This window comes from Portunus trituberculatus, chromosome 38, assembly GCF_017591435.1.
Source record: "Portunus trituberculatus isolate SZX2019 chromosome 38, ASM1759143v1, whole genome shotgun sequence".
In the NCBI taxonomy this organism is placed as follows: Eukaryota; Metazoa; Arthropoda; class Malacostraca; order Decapoda; family Portunidae; genus Portunus; species Portunus trituberculatus.
The window spans coordinates 1957501-1985000 of record NC_059292.1 but is presented as its reverse complement, the minus strand read 5'-3'; the positions used below and the strand labels follow the sequence as shown (position 1 = coordinate 1985000).

General features: G+C 45.2%; 2 protein-coding genes across 2 annotated transcripts in view; both read right to left on the bottom strand.

Moving 5' to 3' along the window:
* LOC123515063 (mucin-5AC-like) overlaps positions 1-7316 on the bottom strand; it is a 136565-nt gene extending 129249 nt beyond the window's left edge. The window contains exon 1 of the mRNA XM_045273458.1: positions 5038-7316. Within this exon, the coding sequence (XP_045129393.1) occupies positions 5038-6874 (1837 nt within the window). The 5' untranslated portion in view covers positions 6875-7316. The remainder of the gene's footprint in view (positions 1-5037) is intronic.
* Positions 7317-9572: 2256 nt separating this feature from the next.
* LOC123514558 (tyrosine-protein phosphatase non-receptor type 13-like) overlaps positions 9573-27500 on the bottom strand; it is a 46307-nt gene continuing 28379 nt past the window's right edge. The window contains exons 13-15 of the mRNA XM_045272499.1: positions 12952-13575; positions 12038-12536; positions 9573-9704 (exon numbers count right to left, since the gene is read on the bottom strand). Coding sequence (XP_045128434.1) covers positions 12229-12536; positions 12952-13575 — 932 coding nt within the window. The 3' untranslated portion in view covers positions 9573-9704; positions 12038-12228. The remainder of the gene's footprint in view (positions 9705-12037; positions 12537-12951; positions 13576-27500) is intronic.

Genomic DNA, 27500 nt, shown 5'->3' with positions numbered 1-27500 from the left:
CTGTGAAGACGCGTGAAAGGCAAGGAAACAGAGCAGTTTTATTAATAGAGGCCATGAAAGTTGTGGAAAACGTCACTGGTGTTGTTGTGTGGTGTTGGTGTGGGGTGCTGGTGTGTGGTTTTGGTGTGGGGTGCTGGTGTGTGGTGCTGGTGTGGGGTGTTGGTGTGGGGTGTTGGTGTGTGGTGCTGGTGTGTGGTGTTGGTGTGGGGTGTTGGTGTGTGGTGCTGGTGTGTGGTGTTGGTGTGGTGCTGGTGTGTGGTGTTGGTGTGTGGTGTTGGTGTGTGGTGCTGGTGTGGGGTGCTGGTGTGGTGTTGGTGTGGTGTTGGTATGGGGTGTTGGTGTATGGTGCTGGTGTGTGGTGTTTGTGTGTGGTGTTGTGTGGGGTGTGGGTGTGTGGTGTGGGTGTGTGGTGTTGGTATGTTGGTGTTGGTATGTTGGTGTTGCGAAATGGTGTTGCGATTTGGTGTTGTTATCTGGTGTTGGGGTATTGTGTTGGTGTGTGGTGTTGCTGTGTGATGCTGGTGTGTGATGCTGGTGTGTGAAGTTGCTGTCTAATGTTACTATGTGGTGTTACTAGTGGCGTTGCTATCTGGTGTTGATGTTGGCTGCACTCTCTGCACCCACCACACGTGAGTTTGTTTACACCCACCACGGCAGTCAGGCAGTCAGGCAGTCAGGCAGCCAGGCAGTCAGGTAGCCACGGAGAATATGGGTGAAGTTGTGCAGGAAAGCTATCCTCTCCAAATATTTGCAGTGCTTCTAACAGTCGCACGCTGATTGTGAGGGAAATTTATTGAATATGAACTAAACTGCGTGTATAATAGTTCCATGAAAGATATCCCTGTGTAAAGTTTGTCTGTTTTCTTTTTCACTAACACTTCCGCAATAAAGGCTTAATTAATAAAAAAAAAATAGAATAATATAAACTAGAAAAATCTTATCACGTAAAAAGGAAGGAAAGAAAAACTAAAGAGAAAAGTAAAGGGAATAAAAATGGCAAGGAAGCAAGAAGAACGAGGAAAGAAGACGTGAAAAAAAAAAGGAAAAGAAGGAAAAGAAAAAAAAAAAGAATCAGAAGGAAGAAGAGAAGGAAGAAGAAGACTAACGTTGATTATTTTGGCACCGTCACGACGAAATCATAATCCTACCACACCTGAACGGAGCAGGTGCGCTGAGAGAGAGAGAGAGAGAGAGAGAGAGAGAGAGAGAGAGAGAGAGAGAGAGAGAGAGAGAGAGAGAGAGAGAGAGAGAGAGAGAGAGAGAGAGAGAGAACACAGTAAGTCCAAGAGGAGGAGGAATTGAAACAGGTGCAAGGGGAGGGACAACAGGTGAAGGCCAAGAGAGACACAGGTGCAGCAGATCCCAGCCCATCACACACTAATCACGTAACGTTGTCTCCTTTAATACAAACACACACGCAATTGTTGGATCTATACTTATCCAACCCTGCCCACTCACTCGCTCTCCAGGTAACGCGCCTCAGAGCTATCGAATTTCAATCTCATTTTGTTCCATGCGTGTGTGTGTGTGTGTGTGTTTTGGGTGGGAAAGTGCAGGTCTCTCTCTCTCTCTCTCTCTCTCTCTCTCTCTCTCTCTCTCTCTCTCTCAAAGTGCCAAGTTATTCCAGAACTAAATGACATGTATCCTTAAAGTTTGTAGTAGTAGTAGTAGTAGTAGTAGTAGTAGTAGTAGTAGTAGCAGTAGCAGTAGCAGTAGTAGTAGTAGTAGTAGTGAATTAGAGAATTAACAAAGAACACAAAGGCCAACACAAGGGAGAAACAAAACTAAACAAAACACAACAAAACAAAAACAAGCAGCAGCATCAGACCTGTTGCCTCCTACACAGCTACCTATTCGTCATAAGAAAGGGAGGGTGGAAGGTTAAGCCGCGTTATGACTACACGGAGAGACAAAGGGTTGGCTTATCTCACACACACACACACACACACACACACACACACACACACACACACACACACACACACACACACACACACCTGTAATCTCACTGCTATATATCTTTAAGGGCGATACGTACTGTAATTACGAGAGAGAGAGAGAGAGAGAGAGAGAGAGAGAGAGAGAGAGAGAGAGAGAGAGAGAGAGAGAGAGAGAGAGAGAGAGAGAGAGAGAGAGAGAGAGAGAGAGAGAGAGAGAGAGAGAGTGACTAACTTACATACCTACTGTAATACCAAGCTTTTAAATTCCTCTCTAAGGACGTGGGCAAAATAAACCACAGGACACAAAAATAAAAAAATATATATAAAAAACTTCTATTCTTGAAAAATAAAGAAAAAATGTAAACAAATATAAAAATCGTGAGTCATTAATGGTTCTCCTGTGACTTAAATTTCCACAATACAGAAAGAAGAGGGAGGGGGGGAGGTGGAGGGGAGGGAGGAAATACCTGATGGAGGAGGAGGGAGGGTGAGGGGCAGGCGGGGGCTGCAGGGGGTGTCATGGGAGAGGGCTTCATCCAGTACCAGCCCCCGCCCCTCCACCCCTCTGCACCCCCGCTATACATCCCACACCCCGACAAAGAACCGGTACACCTTCGGCGGCCCACCACCACCACCATCACCGCCTGCCGCCGCCGTGCCCGGGGCTGGGGGCGACCGACACGACGGGGCTGAGTTTGTGGTAAAATAGTGCAAAGAAAATGGGCTTGTAGAGCATTACTATAGTCTTGTCTACTCTAAAATGGCTCGTGGGTCTCAGTCTGAATGGTGTCCCTGGGAGTGCGTGGTTGTCAGATCTTGAGGATAACCGTGAGCTGTCCTTGTAATAAGTGCGTTGATCGACAGAAAACAAGTATTATTCACATCAATTCAGTGACGTTATCAATTAGCTCCAATATGTTTGAAATCCAAGAGCCACTTTAGAGTAGACAAACTATACACTACAGCACGTGCTCTGCCTCTCTGTCTTATGGAGAGTGGTTGATGGTCACAGATGGCGGGTGAACACGTGAGTGGGAAGTGCTACAATAAAAAAAAAGTCCAGGTATTTGCATTGCAGGAACAAATTATAATGTAATTCCTGTTAAGGGCAAATGTTATCAACTCCTTCAGTACTGGAACGCAATTTTACCTCGAGTTTTGGGTGTGATTTGATAATTTTACTGACGTTAGGAAGGATCTATTGAGGTCAGAAGATTAATAACCACAGTCTACACTATTTATTTTAATCCCCCACATGAGTTTCTGAAGCTGTACAGAATCGACAAATAAAAAGCAGAATGAATATGAAAACACGTCATGATATTGAAGGAGTTAATCATTCGTGATATTCTGTGATATTGTAAAACTGAGTGGGAGAGGAGAGTTAGAACCTGAAAAATTCCAAGGAGGTGCATAAAACAGTCAGACATGAGGCCTTCCTGGAATGCTTAGTCATGGAGTGAAAAGAGAAAGAAAAAAAAAAAATGAATAAATAAAAGAAGATTCCTGCATATACTCGTACACCTGACAAAATTACCTCACTGACAGCAAGCAGATAGCAAGAGCCATGGTAAGCTGTTCTGCAATGGTCAAATTCCTGGAAATACATGGACAGCACACCACATAACAGGTTCCTTCATAGAGAAACACACCTCAGTATGTTTCAAATGAAGTAATAATGACTTAGGTAATTCTTTGAGTACAGCACATGAGAGAGAGAGAGAGAGAGAGAGAGAGAGAGAGAGAGAGAGAGAGAGAGAGAGAGAGAGAGAGAGAGAGAGAGAGAATTACAACATTACAAAAACTAGGATCCATTTCACTGGCTCTACCAATAACCTTCGGAAGAAAATCTAGCAAACTTCAGCATCAGCAGCTCAAATACTCATACGCCGGCCAGACAACAGCACTACACACTGGCACAACCTTACGCACGTCACTCCCACCCACTCAAACACTGGCACTTGGGTCCTGGTGTGGCACTTCAGGGCTCTAAAGGTAACACTGGCACTTCTCTGTGTGTGTGTGTGTGTGTGTGTGTGTGTGTGTGTGTGAATAAAGATGATGTGGGGAAGGTTGAATAGAAAGAAAATAGAGAGGAAAAGGAAAGAAAAGAGGAAAGGAAAGGTGAGAAGAACTAAAGGAGTGTAAACAGTAGACAAGACAACAAGGAGTGATATAAGGAGCAAAAAAAAAAAAAAAAAAAAAAAAAAAAAATAAAAATAATAATAATAATGATGATAAATAAATAAATAAATAAAATCTATATCTATATCTATATCACAAACTATTCCAATTTACTTTGTTTTATACCATTTCTCCACAAAGATCACTGTACTTGATTTAACCCCCTTCAGTACTAGGACGCTTTTTTTACTGAGAGCTTTTGGTGTGATTGGACGATTTCATTTATATCAGGAAGAGTCTATGGAGGTCAGAAGATTACTGGCCTGAGCCTTCACTATTTTAATCTCCACATAAGTTTCTGAAGCTGTATTAAATCGCCAAATAATAAAGAGAAAGAAAATGCGTCCTAGTAGTGAAGAGGTTAAGAAGTTTGTGGTTGAGTTGATATAAAACAGTAGAGTAGTAAGTGAATGTGAAGGAAGGTTAATCTGACCAACAGTACGTGTGTAAATAAGTTTGGGTGGTCTAAGGCAGTGCAGAGGGAGTTCAATAAAGCACGGTAAGATAAGCTAGGGCTGGGGTACTTCTTAAAATTGTACCAGAAGGAAAGAATAAGAATTGGAAAGAACATGGATTGAGAAAAATAGAGTTGGGAAGGCCACAAGCTGAGAAGGCCAAGGGTAGAGAACAGAAGTTAAGATGAATATTGAAGACTATAGGGTGAAATAAGACAACAGGTGTAAACACACTACTGATGAAAGGCAGCAGCAGCATCACTTCCAAAATAACTTACAAAACCAACAAAGCAAAAAAAACAACAGGCTCACAAAAACAAAAACAAAAAAAATGCAAACTACAATAAAAGAGATCAATAAAAAGAGCTTCAGAATGAATACAAATAACAAAAAATCTCAGTTAATTATAAAGGACAGTGCCTGTAATGGTAATAAAGGAATACAAGGAATTATCTTACCTGATGTCACTTTGAGGTCAGGCTGGCTAGAGGACCTGGGTAGAGGCGAGGCAGAGGCAGCGGTGAACCTCTCAGAGACAGGCGCTGCGGCACTCTTCCCGGCGGCACTGATGTACTTAGTGGCGCAGTGAAGAGAGGTGGTGGTGACAGGCACACTCTTGATGGAGCAGGTGGCACTGGTGGCTGGGGTGGCTTGTCCAGTGGTGGCGTCAAAGTCAACGGTCTTGGTGGTGGCATCTGTGGTGAAGTTAGATGCCGTGATGGAGGGGAGGTCATCTTCCAGTGCAGTGGTGGTGGTGGTGGTGTCTGGTTTGTTCTTAGAGGTGATGAAGGTGGAGCCACTCTTGGTGATGGCCGGGGAGTCCTTAGTGGCAGTGTCTGTGTCATCAGTGGTGGCATGGGTAGCAGTGACAGTGGTAGTGGTGAAGGTGTCCTCTTCAGTGGAGCTCTCATCAACACTTGTCACTGCAGGGATGTATTTGGTGGTGGCAATGTAGAAGTGTGGGGCAGAGGTGGCCATGGCTGTGGCTGTGATACTGTGTCTCTCAATGATGGCTGATGAAGCTGTGGTGGTGGTAGTGGAGGTGGTAGTGGTGGAGGTTTGTGTGGTAGTGGAGAGAGGGAAGACCTTGGTGATGATGGGCACGTGCTTGGCAATGTCTGGGTGAATGGTGGTGCTGGCGCTGGCCTCCCTGATGGCAGCATCCCTGTAGCCCCTGCTGGTGGTGGTGTGGCCTCTGTTGGAGGAGTCACTGTGGCTGGTGGACATTGGAGCACATCTGGGAGTACCACAGCCTTTTTCTGGGGATACAGGGGACCACCTTGGAGGGTCAGAAGCCTTCTCTGGAGAGAGAGGGGACCATCTTTTCTCTGGGGACATGGGAGTCAGTCTTCTTTCTGGATACACAGGTGACCATCTCTTCTCTGGGGGCATTGGTGACCATCTCTTCTCTGGTGAGACAGGCGAAAATCTCTTCTCTGGGGACACAGGTGACCATCTTTTCTCTGGAGACACAGGTGACCATCTCTTCTCTGGGGACACAGGTGACCATCTCTTCTCTGCAGACATGGGGGACCATTTCTTCTCTGGAGACACAGGCAATAGTCTTTTCTCTGGGGACACAGGGGACCACTTTCGTGGGGCAGTCTCTTTCTCTGGTGACCACTTGGGAGCAACAGAGCTCTTCTCTGGGGACACAGAGGACCACCCTGGAGTGACAGGACTTTTTACAGGAGAAACAGGACTCCATGTGGGTGCCACAGAAGATTTCTTTTCAGGAGACACTGGAGCCTGTTTGGGAGTGACAGGAGTTTTTGTTGTGGATACAGGAGCCCATTGGGGTGGCATAATGGCCTCTTCAGTAGAAACAGGACCTGCTTCAGTGGTAGTGACAGGTTCATCAGTGCTCACTTTGAAACCATTTACTTCTTTGCCTGGAGTGACAGAAGTCTGTTCTGTAGAAACTGGTGGTGCATGGTGAGCAGCAGGAACTTTCTTTGGAGAAATAGGAGCCCATTTAGGACTGCCACACACCTTGTCTGGTGAGGAGGAGCTCTTTGCAGGTGAGTCAGGGCTCCACCTGGGAACTGTGGGAGTCTTTTCAGGAGAATGAGTGGTTCTTTTGGGGGACACAGGGGTCCATATGGGAGAGACAAGGTCCTTTTCTGGAGTTACAGGAGGTGTGGCAGTGTCAAATGAAGACTTACTGATCAGTGATACAATTCTGGCAGAGGGACAGATTGATGTAGCGGCTGCAGCGGTCAGGTCCTTTCTGGCAGTGCTTACAGTTACAGGAGTGTCACTGAGGCTGCCTGGATGGGGCTGAGGTTTTGTCATGTCAGGGTCACTCTTCGTGCTCCCTGAGAAGGTCCTGATGAATGTATTCCTTGTAAAGTCAGGGAAGCTACTTTTACTACTGGAGTCTTTTTTGGAAGTGGTGGTAGAGGTGGTTGCAGGAAATGTAGTGGTGGTGGTGGTGGTGGTAGTGGTGGTGGTAGAAGATAACTGAGAGGTAACTGTTGAGCTGCTAGTGGTAAATTCATGGGTGGAGTGTGTGCTGGTTAAGTCCACTATGCTGTAACTAACTTCAGTGACACCTTTTTTAATCTTTGTGGGTGATGAGAGCTTCTTGGAGGTGCCAGGGACAGCATTGGTGGTAAATGGTGCTTTTCTGATAACAGAGGAATCACTCTCTGTAATCTTAACTGTGTCATCAGTCAGTGAGTCTTGCTGGAATGATGGAAGGAAGTTGGCAGTTGGGGATGGTTGGTCTGATACTAACTTTCCCAACAGTTGTACAAATTCCTCATCACCGAGAGCAAGGAGGTTCTGAGGCACAGCTGGTCCAGCACCCACGCCCCACCCATCTCCCTCCTCGGCTTGGCAGGATACCAAGCTGTCCTTCTCAGCATCAGGACAGGCATGGCCGTCACTCCCTGTGGTAGGTTCACGCGATGCACCACCAGAGGCTCTGGATTGTTGATGAACAACTCCAGGGTCTCTTCACTTTTCTCTGAAATTAAAGAAGTTTTGTTTTCTTCCCTGGGTGTGCTGGTAACACTGTTGCTGGAGGAGTCATCACTGTCAGAGTCTGGATACATCTTGTGCAGTGGAGGGCGGCCAGTACTCTGCCTTGAGAGAATGCGAGGTGCATCATACCATGGGATCTTGGTGTCTGACTTGGGTTTGGCCAGACCTATAATTTCTGTTTCTGCTTCTGTTGTCTTGTTTGACTCCTTGACGGTGCTCATAATGCTAGACTTCTTTGGGCTTCCGGAGAGTGGAGTGTGGGGCCCTGCAGTGCTGGTGTGAGGGGTGGGGGCCTCTGAGGAAACAAGGTCTAGTGAGGCTGAGTTAAGAGTGGAAGGGTCTCCATTATCTGAGTGGGAGTCTTTGGGAATGGAGTCTAGGGCATGAGAGTCTGCAGGAAATGAATCTGTGGTGAAGGTGGCTGTGGTGATGGGATCTGGGGCCAGAGGGTAGGATGAGAGAGGATTGGGAGTGAAGGGATCTGAAAAGATTGTGTCTGGGGTGAGTGGGTGAGTGGTGAAGTCAACAGGGGGAGGTGGAGAACTGCCACTGGTAGTGCTTGTCTCCTCAGTAGCTGCCTCGCCAATGGCCTCTCCTTGTGAAGCCTCATTGTAAACCAGGCTGAGTCGCCCTCCCCCTGTGTGGCGCCGCCGGGAGAGCAGATCACTGGCTACCCCTGCCTCTCGGGCCATACCACCACTGGCCACCTCAAACTTGGTGGAGCTCCTCGCTGACTCTGTGGTGGTGGAGGTGGTGGTAGTCGTTGTGGTTGATATTGTGGCAGCGCTTGTGCTTGTGGAAGAGATGGCGTTATCTCTACGAGCACTTGCCACCACCTCTCCATTTGCCTCTGGTGCAAGCTGTGGTGGAGTGTGACGCAGGTTGTTGCTGGAGGAGCTGTGTGCTGCCTTACTGTCCCTGCTGCCCAGCACAGCAGTCCTCCCTGGTGCAATGGGCACAGGTGGTGGAGGCTCAGGGGGTGGCTGGGAGAGCAGCATGCGCAGGTAGGCAGCACGTGCAGGATGTTCCAGGTTACTAATGGAACACTCAGGGCTCACTTCAGTACCACCAGTCTTGTACACCTGTGCTGCTCCCCCACCCCCTCTCAGGCACCGCCGGTACTCCTGCTCTGTCATGAGGCGGAAGGCACCCGGAACCAGAGTGTCCTGAGGCTTCTGCTCACCGGAGAACTTTGCCTCCTCTCGGAACTCCTCAGGCGGCGTGATGACTACCTCCTCAGGTGAACCCTGCACCACCTGATGGCTGTCCTCAGTCCTGGAGCTGATATCAGCAAGAATGATGGGTGGTGGGGCCTGGGGAAGGGGAGGGGGTGAAGTTGGGGGAGGGGGTGGGGGAGAGCTTGGGGGAGAGGCAGCAGTATGGGTCATGGTAAAATCAGATTGTGAAGAATGGGAAAGTGTAGTAGGCAGAGGAGGAGGAGGATGAGTTGTGGGTGGGACAGTGGGAGGCTGTGAAGGTGGAGTGGCAGCAGGATGGGTGGGGGAATGAACAGAAGCTGAGTCAGAAGGGGGGCCAGGGGTTGAACACACACCCCCAACCTTCTCTTCTGGGAAAGTCATCTCTTCAAGAGAGATTTCCTTCAGCAGGTCTGCCTGCCACCTGTCAGTGCCAGCCGAGCTGTCTGACGCCCTGTGAGAGGAATGGGTGGTGGTCCGTGCTGCCTGGCTTGTGCTGAGGCACCGCAGCACACGGTCCAGCATGCTGTCCCTGGGCAGCGGTGGTGGCTGGGGGATGCCGGCACAGGAGGAGCGATCCGGCAAGCTCTCCACGGACCCGTGACACGGTGCCAGGGATGAGGTGCAGGATGACCAAGAAGTCAGGTCACCAGTCTCAGAGGATGAGGGCAGTGGGCCGCCCAGCGCCCTGGACCAGCGTGGAGCGGCAGCACAGTCTTGTATGGTGGGGCGTGTTGGGCGGTGGGATGGGGTGTGGGTGGGGGAGGAGCTGAGGGAGCCTCCTGAAGGACGGGTGTTCTTGTGAAGCAGGCGGCTGTGGTGAGTGGAGCGGTTCAGGCCAAGGGGTGTGGTGGGGGGAGTGGAGTTCTCAGGGAGGGATCTGCTCGACTCCAGGCTGCGGCGAGGAGCAGGCTGGGGAGCTGCTACCCTCCATCCTACTGCTGCAGAAGAGAATTATGATAACTATGCATGTGCTCACACACACACACACACACACACACACACACACAAGATGTCAAATGCCAACATGGGGTTGTGTAGACTTAAGACGTATGAATGTATATTGGTAAATAAGTACAGGCAACCCCCCCTTAACGAAGGGGTTACGTTCCTAAAAAAACTTTCGTTAAGCAAACCGATTATAACAAGACTTAGTTTAACCCCTGACTTGAACTTCCATTGAGAGTAAACAAAGTGAGAGTGCATCATAGTACAGTGAAAGGTTTAATGAAAGTAAAAATTATGAAGTTAAACATTTAGGCAGTTTAATTTAAGTCATTATAAGTACACTAATGTATGTATGTACGTAACTTTATAATGTTGATGATCTTAAATCTATGAAGGGAGGGAGAGTGGAGCGGGAAAGACACTAACCAGCAACCTGTGGAATGTAAACAAAGTGCACATCATTGTATCACATACAAAACTTATGTACCACATTTCCACAAGGCTTTCCATTTTATCCATTGTAGAGTCACGAGTTCAGGCCAGTGGTTCTCTTAGCTTGCAAGGAAGATACAATCTCACCAGCCTTCTTATTAGAGTCTGCTGACTTGAAAATAGTAGAGACAGTAGATGGAGTCAAGATGGTGGCGAGCAATGCTATTAGTTTTCTCGCCTCTCTCGTGTCTGTGAATAATATCCAGCTTCACTTCGAGAGTAAGAGACTTCCTGGTCTTCTTAGGAACGCTAGGCCACATTGCAGGGCGTTTTGGTGGTAAGTTGAGCGAGGCATGACGAGCTGCTGCTGATGCTGTTATTTTTTTTAACAGGGGGAGTGAGTGGTGCGTGTGTTGTCCACGAGAGGCGCTGGTGTATTCAAAAGCCTGTCAGCTTGCGTGACACAGCGGGGCTTTTAAACTTGGAAAAAATTACCTGGATAAAGCTTCGTTAAAACGAGTTTGGTGTTCGGTAAACGAGCAGATGGTAGTAAAATGAAACCTTCGTTGTAGCGAAATTTCGTTGTGTGAACCTTCGTTAAGCTGGGGTTGCCTGTATATGTATAAGTATGATAATATGTAGAAGTTTCAGCTGACTTTGTAAGCTGCCAAACAAAACTACAGTATTATTATTATTATCATTATTATTATTACACACAGCACAAAGTTGGTTCCAACAAGTCTGTGGGACATGAAAACCACATTTCACTTTCAATCTCTCCCTGAGCAGCCCAGCACACCACACCCACACCTCAGTGCCACATGCACTTCCACAACCTGCAACTTTTATTACCATGGAGTCATGTTTTTTGTTGTATAATGCAAATGCAACTACAATTCTAAAAATCTGCATAATGTCGCAGCTGAAATATTCATTTCATAAAGGTTTACAATGACCACTGACACACCAGTTTACTATTATATTTCAATCAATTTTCAGTTTTTTCTGTTGTCTAAGGTTGAGCATCTAAAAAATGAGATTGCACTTTCAGCTTTTTGGTTGTGAAATTTCTCCAAAGCATTTTTATGAAGTTAAGACCATGGAAGAGTGAGATGGAGTTTGTGGAACAGTGACTGGTGGCCACCACTGTCAGCACACACCATCAAAGTGTCAAGCAACTCAACTTTCAACTTGCCTTGCACTCTGCTTAGATATATACGAGTATGTGTGAATTAAAAGCACGGAAAGCAAGCCTAAAACAAAATAAAAGATAAAATGTGATGTAAACTAAAAGTAAAATGAAATGTGAAAAAAAAAAATAAATAAATAAAATCACCTGTGACTTGAAAATAAAAGAAAAGGCATCCAACCATTGCAGTGCTGACACCTGAAAACTGTCACCACACAATCACCAAAACTCAAACTCAAACACCACCACACAGCAAATAAAACACCAACACTCTCCTTTGTAGACAGAGTAATGCTGCTGTGATGGGAATGCCACACCAGACCCTGCCATCCTACCACCAATCTTTCAAGTGTATGCCCATCCCTACCAACACCATTCCTCCACCACACCACACCACACCACACAACAACACCACGCCACGCCACACCACACGTAAGTCACCAATGCAATACTGTAGCCAATACTCACATTTCTCCTGATCAAACATGAGTGCAGACAGGAAAGAACATAACAATTAACCAACATGATGCACCATCCCAGTGTCCTCTACCTAAACAAAGGCATTATCCACAACAACTTATTTCAATATACCTGTTTCTGCTGTTCAAATATAAAGGTGGAATAATTTCATAGCATCCTTAATGAACACAGTGAACAGTGAAAGATAAGTACATCTGTTAAGCTTCTCTAAAATACACAACTCACCTCCTGAAGCTGCTTGGTGGTCATGGCAGAGGAAGAGGAGGATTTTGTCTTGTGAGTGGCAGTGGCAGTGGTGGTGGTGGTGGCAGTTACTTGAGGTGATAGTGATGGTGATAGTGATGGTGATGGTGATGGTGATGGTGGTGGTACTGTCTTGTCAGCAATCTGAGGTGGGGCTGCCTTAGCGGTGGGCTTCAAGGTTGATGATGAGGAGGCGGTGGAGGAGGAGGAGGAGGAGGAGGCACGCTGGAAGCTGGTAGTGGTGGAGGTGGTGGGGGTGGAGGTGTTGGTGTCGATGTTGGTGGTGGTGGAGGTGGTGGTGGTGGTGGAGGCGTGAAGGTCAGGGGTGGGAGAGGGAGATTCAGGAGGGGGAGGTGGCGGTCAGTGGGTGGGGTGTTGTTGTTGTTGTTGGTGGTGTTGAGGGTGATGACGGTGACAGGCCCTGACCTGACCTCCTGGGTGAAGGTCACTCCCCCAATAGGCCTCACAAGAGCCTGCTGACCTGCAGAATAACAACACTGCACTAAGCACTCCTCACCATAAACACCTTCACTCTGAATCACATGAACTCAAGTTGAAATCAGGCAATTCATCTTTTTCTCATTGGTAACAAGAGTACTTATCTCATCAGTGTCAAAACCATAGAAGTACAGCATGCATGCACTCTATATACTCCATCATTATGGAGCAGAAATAGAGCTTTTTTAAAAATAAAAAATTTTTGCTTTTATTTCAAGTACATATTAGTCAAATTTAAAACTGCTGATAATAATGAATGTATGATTAATGTTACTTAAATGTCACCTTTAGAACAGCAACCCTACAACTCTCATAGTGATATCTGTGGTAGAACATTTGCTTTATATCATCATGTACAGAGATGTTGTGAGGAAGTGGCAGGCAGCACAGCACAGTACCTTTGTCTGCGTCCAGGTGAGGAGTGTCTGCTGTGGCTGCTGGTGAGTCCCCTCTGGGTGTGTTCCCCTCTGTGGGGGTGGAGTCACTGGCCGGCGTGGAGTCTGTCTGCAGCAGCTCCGCTCTGTAGGTGGACTCTGAGCGTGTCAGAGTGGTTTTGTTGGATTGTGTGCTTGAAAAGAAGTTCTTCCTAAATACTGAGTTCTGCTGAGAGGAAACATCAAATTTTGAACCGGAATCAGGATATGCAAGGTTGGTTCGTGGTGTGGAGGAGCCGGGCCGTGAGCTTGGGTCACTCCGCGGCGTTGTTGAGTCTGTCCTTGAAAACTCACTTCTCGGGGTTGTATTTGGACAGGAGACGTCGGTTTTTGTGGCTGAGTCTGTCTGTGTTACCTCTGAACGTGCTGAGAGAGGAGCTGGGCGGGACGGGAGAGCAGAGGCAGCAGGAGTAGTGGAGGCAGTAGAGGTGGTGGTGGTGGTGGTGGTAGTTGGGGTACTGGAGGTTGGGAGGACAGGCTGGGAGACAAGGAGAGTGACCTTCTCTGGTATCTGACGCAGGAGATCCACAGCCACACTGTATGGGAGGTTCTCCACGCTGCGCCCATTGATGCCCACCACTCGGTCACCTGTGGAGTAGTGGCAGAGGTTAAAAACACACAGAAAGACAGACAAATAGAACCAAAGCAATACAGAGTTACATAAATACAAAATTGTACATTAGGACATAAAAGACACTGAAGGGTATTGTAGAATCAAAGGAAGTGTCTCTAGTTCTTCAGTTAATTGATTATCTTTCAGTCTCATTGTAGAAAGGTATCTAACAAATATTTTGAATAGTGGTGATGGAACTGATTACGCAGGCCATGAATGGATAAATGAACCACAAACACAGCATGGGGAATACAAAGGCTGCAAAGAAAAGGAACTTTGAACTTAATGGAATAAAATGTGAACTTGAATAATGAGACTCAAGGCAAAGACAATATGACTGAAAGAAAGAGTAAAGAATATAAATAAAAGAATGAACTGAGGCAAAAGTATCGGGTATACTTTCGTTACTAATAATAGTAACAAAACAAAACAAAACAAAACAATAACAATAATAATAATAATAGTAAAAGTAGTAGTAGTAGCAGCAGCAATAGGAAAAATAAAATCAATAACAATAACAATGATTAAGTAAAGAAGAGAAAGAAGAAGAAGAAGAAGAAGAAGAAGAAGAAGAAGAAGAAGAAGAAGAAGAAGAAGAAGAAGAAGAAGAAGAAGAAGAAGAAGAAGAAGAAGAAGAAGAAGAAGAAGAAGAAGAAGAAGAATTGGTTATTGGTTGGGGAAAGCTGAAATAGACCATTGTAAGCGATTTTTAAGTCTAAGGGAAAGGAATAACATTTTGCAACACTCTATAAGTAACACCCGGCATGGCGAGCCCTCACTGGACGTCCTAGAATGGAACGTCCGTGATTGGTTTGCCGTGATGCCATTTTAGTAACTACCGGCATGGCGGACTCTCATTGGACTTCCGTGACACGTGATTTACAGACTCCACAACTCCACTACTACTACTACTACTAATGAAGATAACCACAAGCAAAACGCGAGGAAGACAAAGGAAAACTGCTCGCTGGACTGTTTCTGGCGCATCACTGCAACCCAATGGTAGTCTTCAACTTGAAAAATAAAAATAATAAAAATAACAAATAATGGAAAAGTAATTAAATGAATAAACCACAAATAAATAAATAAAAAAAAACACAAAGGTGAAGTAAAGTGAGTATATATATTACCATACCATGCGATCGTGCCTTGTGCTGCTGACGAGAACCGATTCTGAACATTAACCGAATTAACCAAAGAAATACGAAGTAACAATTCACCGAACACCACCTCTTAAGTAAGGCAAGATAAGCGAGCACAAACAAAACACAAACATCTTCTGTCCCGTTATGCTCTTAATGCTCCAGCCCATCCCGCCACCCAAACACACAGAGGTCCTGAGAGAGAGAGAGAGAGAGAGAGAGAGAGAGAGAGAGAGAGAGAGAGAGAGAGAGAGAGAGAGAGAGAGAGAGAGAGAGAGAGAGAGAAAACAAAAAGCACAGCCAAACAAGGAAGGAAAACGAAGAGATCTAGACCACCAGTTGATAAGCCAGCCAGGAGCAGTGAAGGGGGGCGAGGGGGGGTGGGCGGAGAGGCGAGGCGCGGTGATGAAGTGTGGATAATGAGGAGTCTGTGTTTGTGGGATGGAGCAGGAGGGGGAGGGGGAGGGGGCGAGCAGAAGGGGGGTCAGGAGTGGAGAAGGGGGGGGAGGGCAAGTCATCGCGTGTCGCACTCCGGCCTGACGTGACCCGGGGCGCAACTTTCACTTCATGGACACTCAGCTCCGACCCGCGTGTCCCTCCTGGTGATTGCTGGTGGTGGTGGTGGTGCCGGTTGGGTTGTTGTTGTTGCTGTTGTTGTTATTGGTGATGGGTGGGTGGGTGAATGGTTGTTGTTGTTGTTGTTGTTGGTGGTGGTGGTGGTGGTGGTAGTGTTACTGTGACTTTTGATTTACTGTTGCCGTAATAAAAAATAGTAGCCCTAGCAAAAACAACAAAGAATAAACAAACAAATATATAATAGTAACAAATACAAACAACAACAACAAGAACAATTAAAACATCTACTACTACTAGTACTACTACTTCCACCATCGAGACTCGTACTAGCAATACGAAGGAAAACAACAGGACGAACAATAATAATAACAACAATAACAATAATGAAAACAACAACAAAACAACAAGGACAAAGACAACGATAATAACTCGCTATTCCCCCACCCCCCCGCCTTCCCGTCCTCTCCACCATCCACCACCGTCACCACACACACACAGGTAGGTAAGTCTCATCCCAGGCGGGGGAGGAACAGGCGGGCTGGGTATAAAAGGTGAGGTGGCAGCGGCGGGGAGACACAGGCTGACTGACACGAGGCTACCAGACCAACACTCCTACAGGCACATCACACCCATTTACCCACCGACCCACCCACATGTGCAGACTACGCACTCCCCCAGGCATGAAAGTAAGTCACGTGTATTACTGCTGCTACTGTTACTACTTGATTGACTACTATTATATCTATCAACTACTACTACTACTACTACTACTACTACTACTGCTGCTGCTTCACTTACTGCAAGTCTACATCTATCTACTACAACACCTAACTAACTATACAACTATTACTACTGTTGCTACACCTTCTCCCTCCTCCTCCTATTCCTCCCTCCTCCTCCTCCTCCTCCTACTACTACTACTACTACTACTTCTACAACTACTTGATTGACTACTATTATACCTACTACTATCAACTACTTCTATACTACTACTATTATTACACCTTTTCCTTATCCTCTCCTCCTCCTCCTCCTTTTACTACTACTACTACCACTACTACAATAATAGCACCACCACTACCACCACCACCAACAACACCTACTACTACTACTACTACTACTACTAACAGTTATCATAAAAGAAAGACAGCCATGAGAATTAAGACAGCAAATATTTAAGAATCTGGGCAAAAAACAAAAACAAAATGATACAACAATCGAGAGAGAGAGAGAGAGAGAGAGAGAGAGAGAGAGAGAGAGTACTCAATTTAAACTGGTAGCCGATTTAGCAGCAGTATGCCATGAATAAGAGATTAAGCTCCATCACTCTCTCTCTCTCTCTCTGTTCCCTTAGTTTGGTGCTAATCCTCTTCTTTACTGCCCTGTCCCCTCCCCTCCTAACCTAACCTTATCTATCTATCTATTTACTTATCTATCTATTTATTTACTTATCTATCTATCTATTCACTTATCTATCTATCTATTCACTTATCTATCTATTTCAGCCCACGAGGCACTTTGTACTGAGGGAAAACAAAGCAAAACCTCAGAAAAAAATCGACCACTTAATATGATAATCTTTCCGTCCATCTCCAGGTGCTACGGCTAAAAGTGGTGGTGGTGGTGGTGGTGGTGATAGTGGTGGTGGTGGAGGGGCGAGGGCGGCGCCAGAGGGACCAAGGGAAGACCGAGCACTGGCAGGACACACGAAGGAGGCGAAGCAGGAGGATGAAGAACAATATCCACCTGTAAGTGTGTGTGTGTGTGTGTGTGTGTGTGTGTGTGTGTGTGTGTGTGTGTGTGTGTGTGTGTGTGTGTGTGTAAGGGCGTGAAGGTGTGTTAATCGTCTCCCTCTCTCTCTCTCTCTCTCTCTACAGCGGCCCTACAACTTCGGGTTCTCCATCGCGGACCAGGTGAAGGGCGTCAGGTTCTCGCAGGAGGGGCGCAGTGACGAGCAGGGCCGCGTCACGGGTGTCTACTCCTACGTCAGGCCAGACAACGTGCTCGTCACCGTCAGGTTAGCAAGAAGCTGGTCCTCGCGCCACCTTACCTAACCTAACCTAAGCGGACTTCACCTCACTTTAATCATACCTAACCTAATTAAAGTTTACCTAACCTCGCGTCACCTTACCTAATCTAACCTAACTTCACCATACTTCAACCCCTACAGTGCTGGGACACATTTTCACCTTGAGATTTGTGCATGATTAGACCATTTTATTGACATTAGGAAGGCTATATGGAGGTCAGAAGATTAATGGCCACAGTTTTCGCTATTTTTAATCCACACATGAGATTGTGAAGGTGTATAAAATCACCAAGTAGTAACCAGAGTGAATACAAAAACGTGTCATGGTACTGAAGGAGTTAACTTTACCTAACCTAACCTAAAGTAACTAAATTTTTATCTAACTTAACCTAACCTTAACCCAAACTAACCTAATCTATCCTATCCCGCCTAATCTAATCTAACGTGACATAACTCAACCTAATCTTGACCCAAGCTAACCTAACCTAACCTAACCTTACTTGACCTGATATGACCTGACTTGTGTAACGTGACCTGACCTAGCTTATCTCGGGCATCAGGTGGTTTCGTGTTAGGAGGAGGAGGAGACCATTCGGAATTTTAGCCAATAACAATCTTTACTATATCATTCAAACGAACGAACTATTGTACAAAAGAAAACAACAACAACAACAACAACAACAACAACAACATATAATCCAAGGCAACTATTATTCACGGAAGGGGAGAAAGATATAAAATGAGAGAGAGAGAGAGAGAGAGAGAGAGAGAGAGAGAGAGAGAGAGAGAGAGAGAGAGAGAGAGAGAGAGAGAGAGAGAGAGAGAGAGAGAGAGAGAGAGAGAGAGAATTAATGGCCACAGGAGGGAAGGGAGGAAAAAGGAGGAAAGGGATGAGATGATATTCATAAACCTGACGTGACTCCGGGGACTACTTGAGGTCAATTATCCCCTCTCTCTCTCTCTCTCTCTCTCTCTCTCTCTCTCTCTCTCTCTCTCTCTCTCTCTCTCTCTCTCTCTCCCTAAGACCTACCAGGAATTCGAATCTTTGTCTCTAGTGTGTGTGCCTTTGCATATAATTTTCTTGTTTTTTTTCCTTATTATCCTCTCTCTCTCTCTCTCTCTCTTTCTCTCTCCTTTGAGTCCTCTCCAACCTGACCAATCCATACCCCCACACCCCTCCCCGCCACCTAATTGCGTATAAACTCCTCCATCATCCATTAAAAAGAAGACAACAACTTAACCCCTTCAGTACTGGGACACATTTCTACCTTGAGATTTGTGTGCCATTAGACCATTTTATTGACATTAGCAAGAGTCTATGGAGGTCAGAAGATTAATGGCCACAGTCTTCACTATTTTAACCCCTTCAGTACTGAGACACATTTCTACCTTGAGATTTGTGTACCATTAGACCATTTTATTGACATTAGCAAGGGTTGGTCAGAAGATTAATGGCCACAGTCTTCACTATTTTAACCCCTTCAGTACTGGGACACATTTCTACCTTGAGATTTGTGTACCATTAGACCATTTTATTGACATTAGCAAGGGTCTATGGAGGTCAGAAGATTAATGGCCACAGTCTTCACTATTTTTAATCCACGACATAAGTTTCTGAAGCACCAATAGAACCAGAATGAATGTGGAAGCGCGTCATGGTACTCAACAGGAATGGTGATAGGATAAAAGAAACACCAATACCACCCCGGTACACCTTCACCAACTCAACCTTCAGTAATAACCACAGTAATACCTCCACCTAAACAATCTTCTATCCTTCTCTTTGCTTACTCCCTCCTATCATCAATTCTCTTCTTACACAACTTCATTCCCTTGCCTTCTCTTCTAATACACCTCACTGCTCCAACCACCACCACCACCACCACCAATTCTCTTCTTCACTTCATTCCCTTGCCTTCTTTCTAATACACCTCACTGCTCCAACCACCACCACCACCGCCACTACCATCGCCACCATCACTAGCACAACCCCCTCACCAATACATTACACCACTAATCTACCTCCCGCCTTGTCTCTTACTCTTCCCCTGACCCCCGACCACTGATTATACTCGAAACTAAACCTTCACTCCCCTTGCTTTGTCCCTTTCATCCCTCGCTCCCTCTCCTTCCTACACCCCACCTTACCCAGTATTCAGAAACGCCTTGCTTTCTCACCACGACAGTTTTTCAATGCCACAGAGAAGACTAGCCGGGTTTTCAAGACAGTTTTTCCTTATAACAATCTATAAATCTTGTCAGTCCATCGCCGGAAACATATAAATAGCCTTAAAACATGAACGTCTTCAAGTAAAGCCTTTGGAGAGTAGTGATGGTGAGAGAGCAAAATGTTTAAGAATACTAACCCTTATCTCACCCTTCCTTCTTTTTCTGGAGCATTATTATCCATTTTCTATACAGGGTCAATGTTTTTGAAGACTTTCCTCCATCTAACCCTGTCCTACGCCACTTCTACGTTCTTCTTTTTATTTTTTTGGACACTTATTATTAATTTTCTATACTGGGTCACTGTTTTGAAGACTTTCCTCCATCTAACCCTGTCCTACGCCGCTTCTATATCCTTCTTCTTTTCAGCACCATCATCATCATCATCATCTCCCCCTTTTTTTTTCTATACGGAATCGCTGTTTATGAAGACACTCCCGCACCTAACTCTGTCCTCCACCACTTCTATGCCCTTTTTCTTCTTTTTCTGCGCCATTATTATCCATCTTTTATACGGAATCTCTGTTTTTTTAAGACTTTCCTCCATTTAAACATGTCCTACGCCACTTCTCTGTCCTTCTCCTTCTTCTTAAGTATCATTATTATCCATTTTCTATACGGAATCACTGTTTTTAAAGATTTTCCCGCATCTAACCCTGTCCTACGCCACTTCTATGTCCTTCTTTTTCTCTTTAGCACCACCAACATCCCTTTTTCTCTATACTACGTTACCACTTCACCACTTCACTGTCCTCCTCCCTACAGTTCACTTCCATATCCCTTACCTACCTTTCACAATGCCATTCCTCCCTCCTAAAATGGCCAAACATCCCCAACCACGCCTCCTACACCTTCTCACATCCTCTTTCTCCTCATCCTACCCCTTCTTCAGGTACCGAGCGGACGAGACAGGCTTCCACCCCACTATAGTCGAAGAGGAGGCCCCGTTGCAGGCAGTTCCTCTCAACTCCCCAGACGCTGTCGCCTCCCACACTATCCAGCTGCCCTACACGCCACAGATCAACGTCCGTGTCACCGCCAAGCAGCTGCAACACTACCACGACGAGAACCAGAGGAGGGCACGGCTGCAGCGACGACAGCACCAGGAGGAGGGACAGAAGTAGTGGGATATGAGAGAGAGAGAGAGAGAGAGAGAGAGAGAGAGAGAGAGAGAGAGAGAGAGAGAGAGAGAGAGAGAGAGAGAGAGAGAGAGAGAGAATGTTTTTCAAGTATAAAGAACAATAAAGAGTGAAGATAATGAGTGGCGCAGTTGATTGATGGTGTTGACAAAGAAAAATATGGTAATTATTGATAAAGAATAAAAATAAATCAATAAGTAAAAAAATAAATAAATAAAAACGAGAAAATATATATAAAAAAAAGCAGTTTAAGAAAAGTTTAAACTACTGCCACCACCACCACCACCACCACCACCACCACCACCACCACCACTACTACTACTACTACTGATACCACCACCACCACCACCATCACTCAAGGTCACGTCAGGCAACAAGTGTCCATTAAAAGGCGTGAATTAAACATATGTGTGTGTGTGTGTGTGTGTGTGTGTGTGTGTGTGTGTGTGTGTGTGTGTGTGTGTGTGTGTGTGTGTGTGTGTGTGTGTGTGTGTGTGGCGTAATTAAGCGACTACACACCCAGGTAGGCACAGAGCACAGGTACGCCACCACGACACGCACAAACGAACAAACTAACTGAATACACGAGAGAGAGAGAGAGAGAGAGAGAGAGAGAGAGAGAGAGAGAGAGAGAGAGAGAGAACCATTGTAAAGGGTGAGGAAGGGGAAGAAGTGGAGGAGTGGAGTGGAGTGTACGAGTGGAGTGAATCAATAAACATGTCTGATCTTGTTCGTGTTTGACTTCTTTCATTTGTATTTATCTATTTTTTTCTGCTTCTGTCCATACGTCTTTTTATTTATTTATTTTTATTTTTCTTACATTATTAGCTCCCACTACAACGACCACTCTCTCTCTCTCTCTCTCTCTCTCTCTCTCTCTGTTCTAACTACTACTACTACTACTACTACTACTACTACTACTACTACTACTACCACCACCACCACCACCACGATCTTTCACTTCCTTCTCCCCCTCCAAAGTCTATTAACGGTAGAAATATTATGAACGAAGCATCTAACTACAATTTCACATCTGATTTCATGAAGAGCGACCCACGTGCACTCTCTAACAGCGACCTCCTGCAGCCTTTCCTTATTAACTCTCGGGTCAGCCTTTGCCATGGGAGATCGACGGACCTCTGCTACTCCTATTTCAAAAGGCTCTAGTTGAAAGTGTTTTTTTTTTTTCATGACATTTTTTGAGTACCATGACGCGCTTCCTTATTCCCTCTAGTTACTATTTGGTGATTTTATACAGCTTCACAAACTCATGTGGGGATTAAAATAGTGAAGACTGTGGCCATTAATCTTCTGACCTCCATAGACCCTTCCTAATGTCAATAAAATGGTCTAATCGTACACATATCTCAAACTAAAAAAAAATGTGTCCCAGTATTGAAGGGGTTAATGGTTGCGGTGACAGATTAACGTGATTTCTACGTTATTAAACGGAAATACTCCCTTCAGAACCCGACCAGTCATCTCTGTGGCCTTGCAAATAGTCGTGGTGAGAGAGAAGTGTTTATGGATGCGACACTAAGCACATAGAAAGCCTTGGATGGAGTCTGTCGCGAAGAAATAAAGGCAAAGGATAATAGAGTGTACGAAAAGCAGGAAGGGAATGAGAGGTTGAGTTAGGAAAGGAAGGAAAGGAATGGAAGGCTACGTTAGGAAGGGAATGGGAGGTTAAGTTGGAAGGAATGGAACGTTAGGAAGGGAATGGAAGGTTAAGTTAGGAAGGAAATGGAAGGTTAAGTTAGGAAGGGAATGGAAGGTTAAGTTAGGAAGGGAATGGGAGGTTAAGTTAGGAAGGAATGGAAGGTTAAGTTAGGAAGGGAATGGAAGGTTAAGTTAGGAAGGGAATGGGAGGTTATGTTAGGAAGGAAATGGAAGGTTAAGTTAGGAAGGGAATGGAAGGTTAAGTTAGGAAGGGAATGGAAGGTTAAGTTAGGAAGGGAATGGGAGGTTGGAAGGTTAAGTTAGGAAGGGAATGGGAGGTTAAAATGGAAGGCTACGTTAGGAAGGGAATGGAAGGTTAAGTTAGGAAGGGAATGGAAGGTTAAGTTAGGAAGGGAATGGAAGGTTAAGTTAGGAAGGGAATGGGAGGTTAAAATGGAAGGCTACGTTAGGAAGGGAATGGAAGGTTAAGTTAGGAAGGGAATGGGAGGTTAAGTTAGGAAGGAAATGGAAGGTTAAGTTAGGAAGGGAATGGAAGGTTAAGTTAGGAAGGGAATGGGAGGTTAAGTTAGGAAGGGAATGGAAGGTTAAGTTAGGAAGGAAATGGAAGGTTAAGTTAGGAAGGAAATGGAAGGTTAAGTTAGGAAGGGAATGGAAGGTTAAGTTAGGAAGGGAATGGAAGGTTAAGTTAGGAAGGAAATGGAAGGTTAAGTTAGGAAGGGAATGGAAGGTTAAGTTAGGAAGGGAATGGAAGGTTGAATAATGGAAGGAACACGAAGGTAAGTTAGGAAAGAGAATGGTTGACTTGTTAAGTGAAGGAGAGAAAGTTGAGTTAGGAAAGGAACAAGAAGACTTAGTTAGGATGGAAAAAAGAAAAAGAAAAAAGAAAAAGAAAAAGGAAAGTATGAGGTAGGTAAGGCAAGTGAGAATGAGACTTTGAAGTGCATGCAAAAATAAATAAATAAATAAAGAAAGAAATAAAGAAAGAAAAGAAATAAAAAGAATACATAAACAGAATACAGTAGTAAGTAGTAGTAGTAGTAGTAGTAGTAGTAGTAGTAGTAGTAGTAGTAGTAGTAGTAGTAGTAGTAGTAGTAGTAGTAGTAGTAGTAGTAAGTAGTAGTAGTAGTAGTAGTAGAAGTGGAAGAGAAGGAAGTAGTAGTAGTAGTAGTAGCAGTAGTAGTAGTAGTAGTAGTAGTAGTAGTAGTAGTAGTAACCAATTTTCCCGGTGCGTCAGGAGGTGGGGGGAGGGGGGGAGAGGGAGGGTATTTCCACGACTGGTGGGGAGGCAAACTTACGTGGAAAGGGCGGGGAGGGTGAACGAGCTGGTGGTGGGGGTAGGGGGAGGGTTGGACGGTAGAGGACAGGACCCTGGTAACAAGATTATTGGTGACGTGACTGTAGACAAGATTGAAGGGAGGAAAGGGAGGAGGGAAGGGAAGGAGGGAAGGAGGGAAGGAAGGAGGGAAGGAAGGAGGGAAGGAGACAAGGAGAGGCGAAGGGAAGGGAGAGACAGGGTAAGGATTAAAGTGAAATTAGGAAATTAGGAAGATAAGGAAGGAATAGAGACAGAAGAAGAAAGAAATGAAAATAAGGAGAGAGAGAGAGAGAGAGAGAGAGAGAGAGAGAGAGAGAGAGAGAGAGAGAGAGAGAGAGAGAGAGAGAGAGAGAGAGAGAGAGAGAGAGAGAGAGAGAGAGAGAGAGAGAGAGAGAGAGCAGAAATTAAGAAAAAAAAGAGAAGCGAAAAGTAGGAATTAATTAAACCGATAAAAAGGAAAAAAAAAAAAACGATAATTAGAGATAAGAGGAAGGAAGAAGAGGAGGGCGTAACAGTGTAAGAGAGGAACGAAGAGAAGGAAGGAGGAAGGAAGAAGGAAATGAAGAAACCTGCTCACTTTTTTTTTTATTCTTTCCCATTCACTACCACACACTTCAGTCTTGTCTCCTTGTCTCCACACACACACACACACACACACACACACACACACACACACACACACACACACACACACACACACACACACACACACCTTAACCCCTTCAGTACCATGCCACGTTTTCATATTCATTCTGGTTACTATTTGGTAATTTTATACAGCTTCAGAAACTTGTGTGGCGGATTAAATTAGTGAAGGCTCTGGCCAGTAATCTTCCGACCTCCATAAATCCTTCGTAATGCAAGTGAATTTATGTATCATACCCAAAAATCATGGTAAAAATGATTATCTGTATTGAATGGGTTAAAGTGTGACACAGTATCCCCCCTCGTCTCTCTCTCTCTCTCTCTCTCTCGTAACCCTAGCCACATGTCCTCGCTCTTGCAGTATCGTTTTCTCTATTAATTCTCTATTTCTTCAACGCCATTAGAAAAAATATATTAACAATGTACTTAATTATCTTCCCCTTCCCTCTCTCTCTCTCTCTCTCTCTCTCTCTCTCTCCCTCCATGGTCAAAACATACTAATTGCCTGCCAGACCCGAGGTAAGATCGCCACAACACACAACACAACAAACACGCGGCAGGTGAGTGGATACCTGACAATCAACCCCCCATCCTGACCCACATACCCTCACCTGAGACCGGCACTCTGACAAAGTAAGGCTCTATGGTAATGACTGCTTCCAAAACCCACTCAGATCACTATAGGAAAGATTCGCATGACGTTACCTAGTTCATGTCACCAGTCGTCAGGAAAACACCCTTAATTGGATACCTTGGTGAATTGTTTAAAGGTGTGTTAATGAAGGAAGATGAAGCGTTTAATGAGAGGATTCTTAACCCCTTCAGTACCATGACGTGTTTCATTATTCATTCTGCTTACTATCAGGCAATGTTTACTGCTTCAGAAACTCATGTGGGGAATTGAAATAGTGAAGACTGCGTGCATTAATCTTCTGACCTCCATAGACCCTTCCTAATGTTAATAAAATCGTCTGGTCATACACAAAACTCGTAGTAAAAATGCGTCCCAGTACTAAAGAAGATAATGGTAAGGTTTTTATTATAAGTCCCCGTCCCTCCCACCTCACTTCATTCTCCACTCGAATGCCACCACTGGATATCTTAGCGAATTGTTTAAGGAGGTTTTAATGGAGCCAGATGAAGGATTTGATGATATGTATACTGAAAGGCGAGGTTTTTCCTGTTAAAGTATTCTATCCTCGTCCTTCCACCTCCATTCTCAAGCCACTATTTATGAAGGCACTCACGAAAATCTTGAGTGAATTGTACAGAGGCGTGTTGATGAAGTGAGAACTGTTTAACGAGTGAATTCTTAATGGTTAGGTGTTTTGTCAGTCTTCATCCTTCTCACCTTACTTCACCCTCCACTCTCATGCCCCCACCAATGAAAACACCAGGGAAATGTGCAGAGGAGTGTTAATGAGGCAAGATGAAGTGTTTACTGTTAGGAATCGTATCATGTTGTTGTTGTTTTCCTGTTTATTTTACTCTCGTTCTTCCACCTCACTTCATACCACAACCCAACATAACACCAGTGAAAATCTTGAGTGAATACAGAGACGTGTTGATGAAGTGAAATGAATGTTTGATGAGAGAGAGATATCACATAACTCTCATGTTTTATCCATTTATCCTCCCCTCACTCCTTCCACCTTACTACCTTGCTACACCCTCAACTCCTCCACCTTCCACCTTACTACTCCCTCCACCCCTTCACCTTCCACTTTACTACCGTGCTACATCCTCCACCTTCCACCTTCCACATTACTACCTTACTACATCCACCATCTCTCCACCATCACTCCTCGGTGTCTGCGTACAATAACAGTGACTAAGCATGCATCAGCTCCTCCTCACTGTCCTCCCTCCCTCCCTCCAATGAAACGAGAAAAATACAAGTGTGCGTTGAAGATTTCTTATTTTTTAGGTAAATGTATAACAGGAAGGGAAAAAAACATGAAAAAGCTTCTTCCTACAGAGATATGAGAGAGAGAGAGAGAGAGAGAGAGAGAGAGAGAGAGAGAGAGAGAGAGAGAGAGAGAGAGAGAGAGAGAAATACCCTAGGGTTCACTTTGTTTACAACTTTACCTAATTATCCTCTCCCCCCTCTCTCCTCTCTCTCCTTTCCCTCTCCAACTCCCCCCCTCTCTCTCTCTCTTCCCCTTCCCACCCCCCCAAACTAGTCTCTTATCATCTACTCTTCCCTTCCTTCTTCCCTCTCTCCTCTCCCTTACTCTCCCCTACCCTCCCTCCTTACTCCCCCCAGCCCTGACCTCTCCTAACTGGCCCGGGGTGGGGTATATTAGCGACAGGTGACCCAGGGAAGCGTCAGTCTTGTAAGGGAAGGTCAGGTAAAAAGAGAGAGAAAGAGAGAGAGAGGACTTCTGAAGAGGATGTCACAGGAAAGAACAAAGGTAGGTCATTATAACGATTACTAACTCCTCCTCCTCCTCCTCCTCCTGCAGTGTATTATGTAAAGCCTTAATTACAAAAGTGCGTTAGTATTCTAAGTTAATTACGAACTATGAACACTTATTAATGCTCCGAATTGGTAAGATGTAGTAGTGGTGGTGGTGGTGGTGGTGGTGGTGGTGGTAGTAACAGTAGTAGTAGTAGTAGTAGATGTGTGTGTGTGTGTGTGTGTGTGTGTGTGTGTGTGTGTGTGTGTGTGTGTGTGTGTGTGTGTGTGTGTGTGTGTGTGTGTGTGTGTGTGTGTGTGTGTGTGTGTGTGTGTGTGTGGTGACCGATTTTCTTTGTTTCTGTTATTGCCGCTTCGGTGACGTGGCCCACCCTAACCTAACCTAATGTAATCTAACCTGACCTGATCTGATGACCTCGCATGGCTACCTGCATTACTGTTACTGTTATTGTTTGTGTGACCCTGAGTTTATTAGGACTGGCTACTTATGGGTCTTGTTTTCCTTCTCTCTCTCTCTCTCTCTCTCTCTCTCTCTGATGATGACTCAATCGATAATTAATCTAACTTAACCCAATAATTACACAAAAGTCTATTTAGGTAACTAGATATTGCAACAAGTTTTATGATTCTCTCTCTCTCTCTCTCTCTCTCTCTTTAGGTATGGTGGCGCGGTAAATTCAGCATGGTGGTGGTGGCGGTGGTGGTGATGGTGCGGGGCGCCGCGGCTCT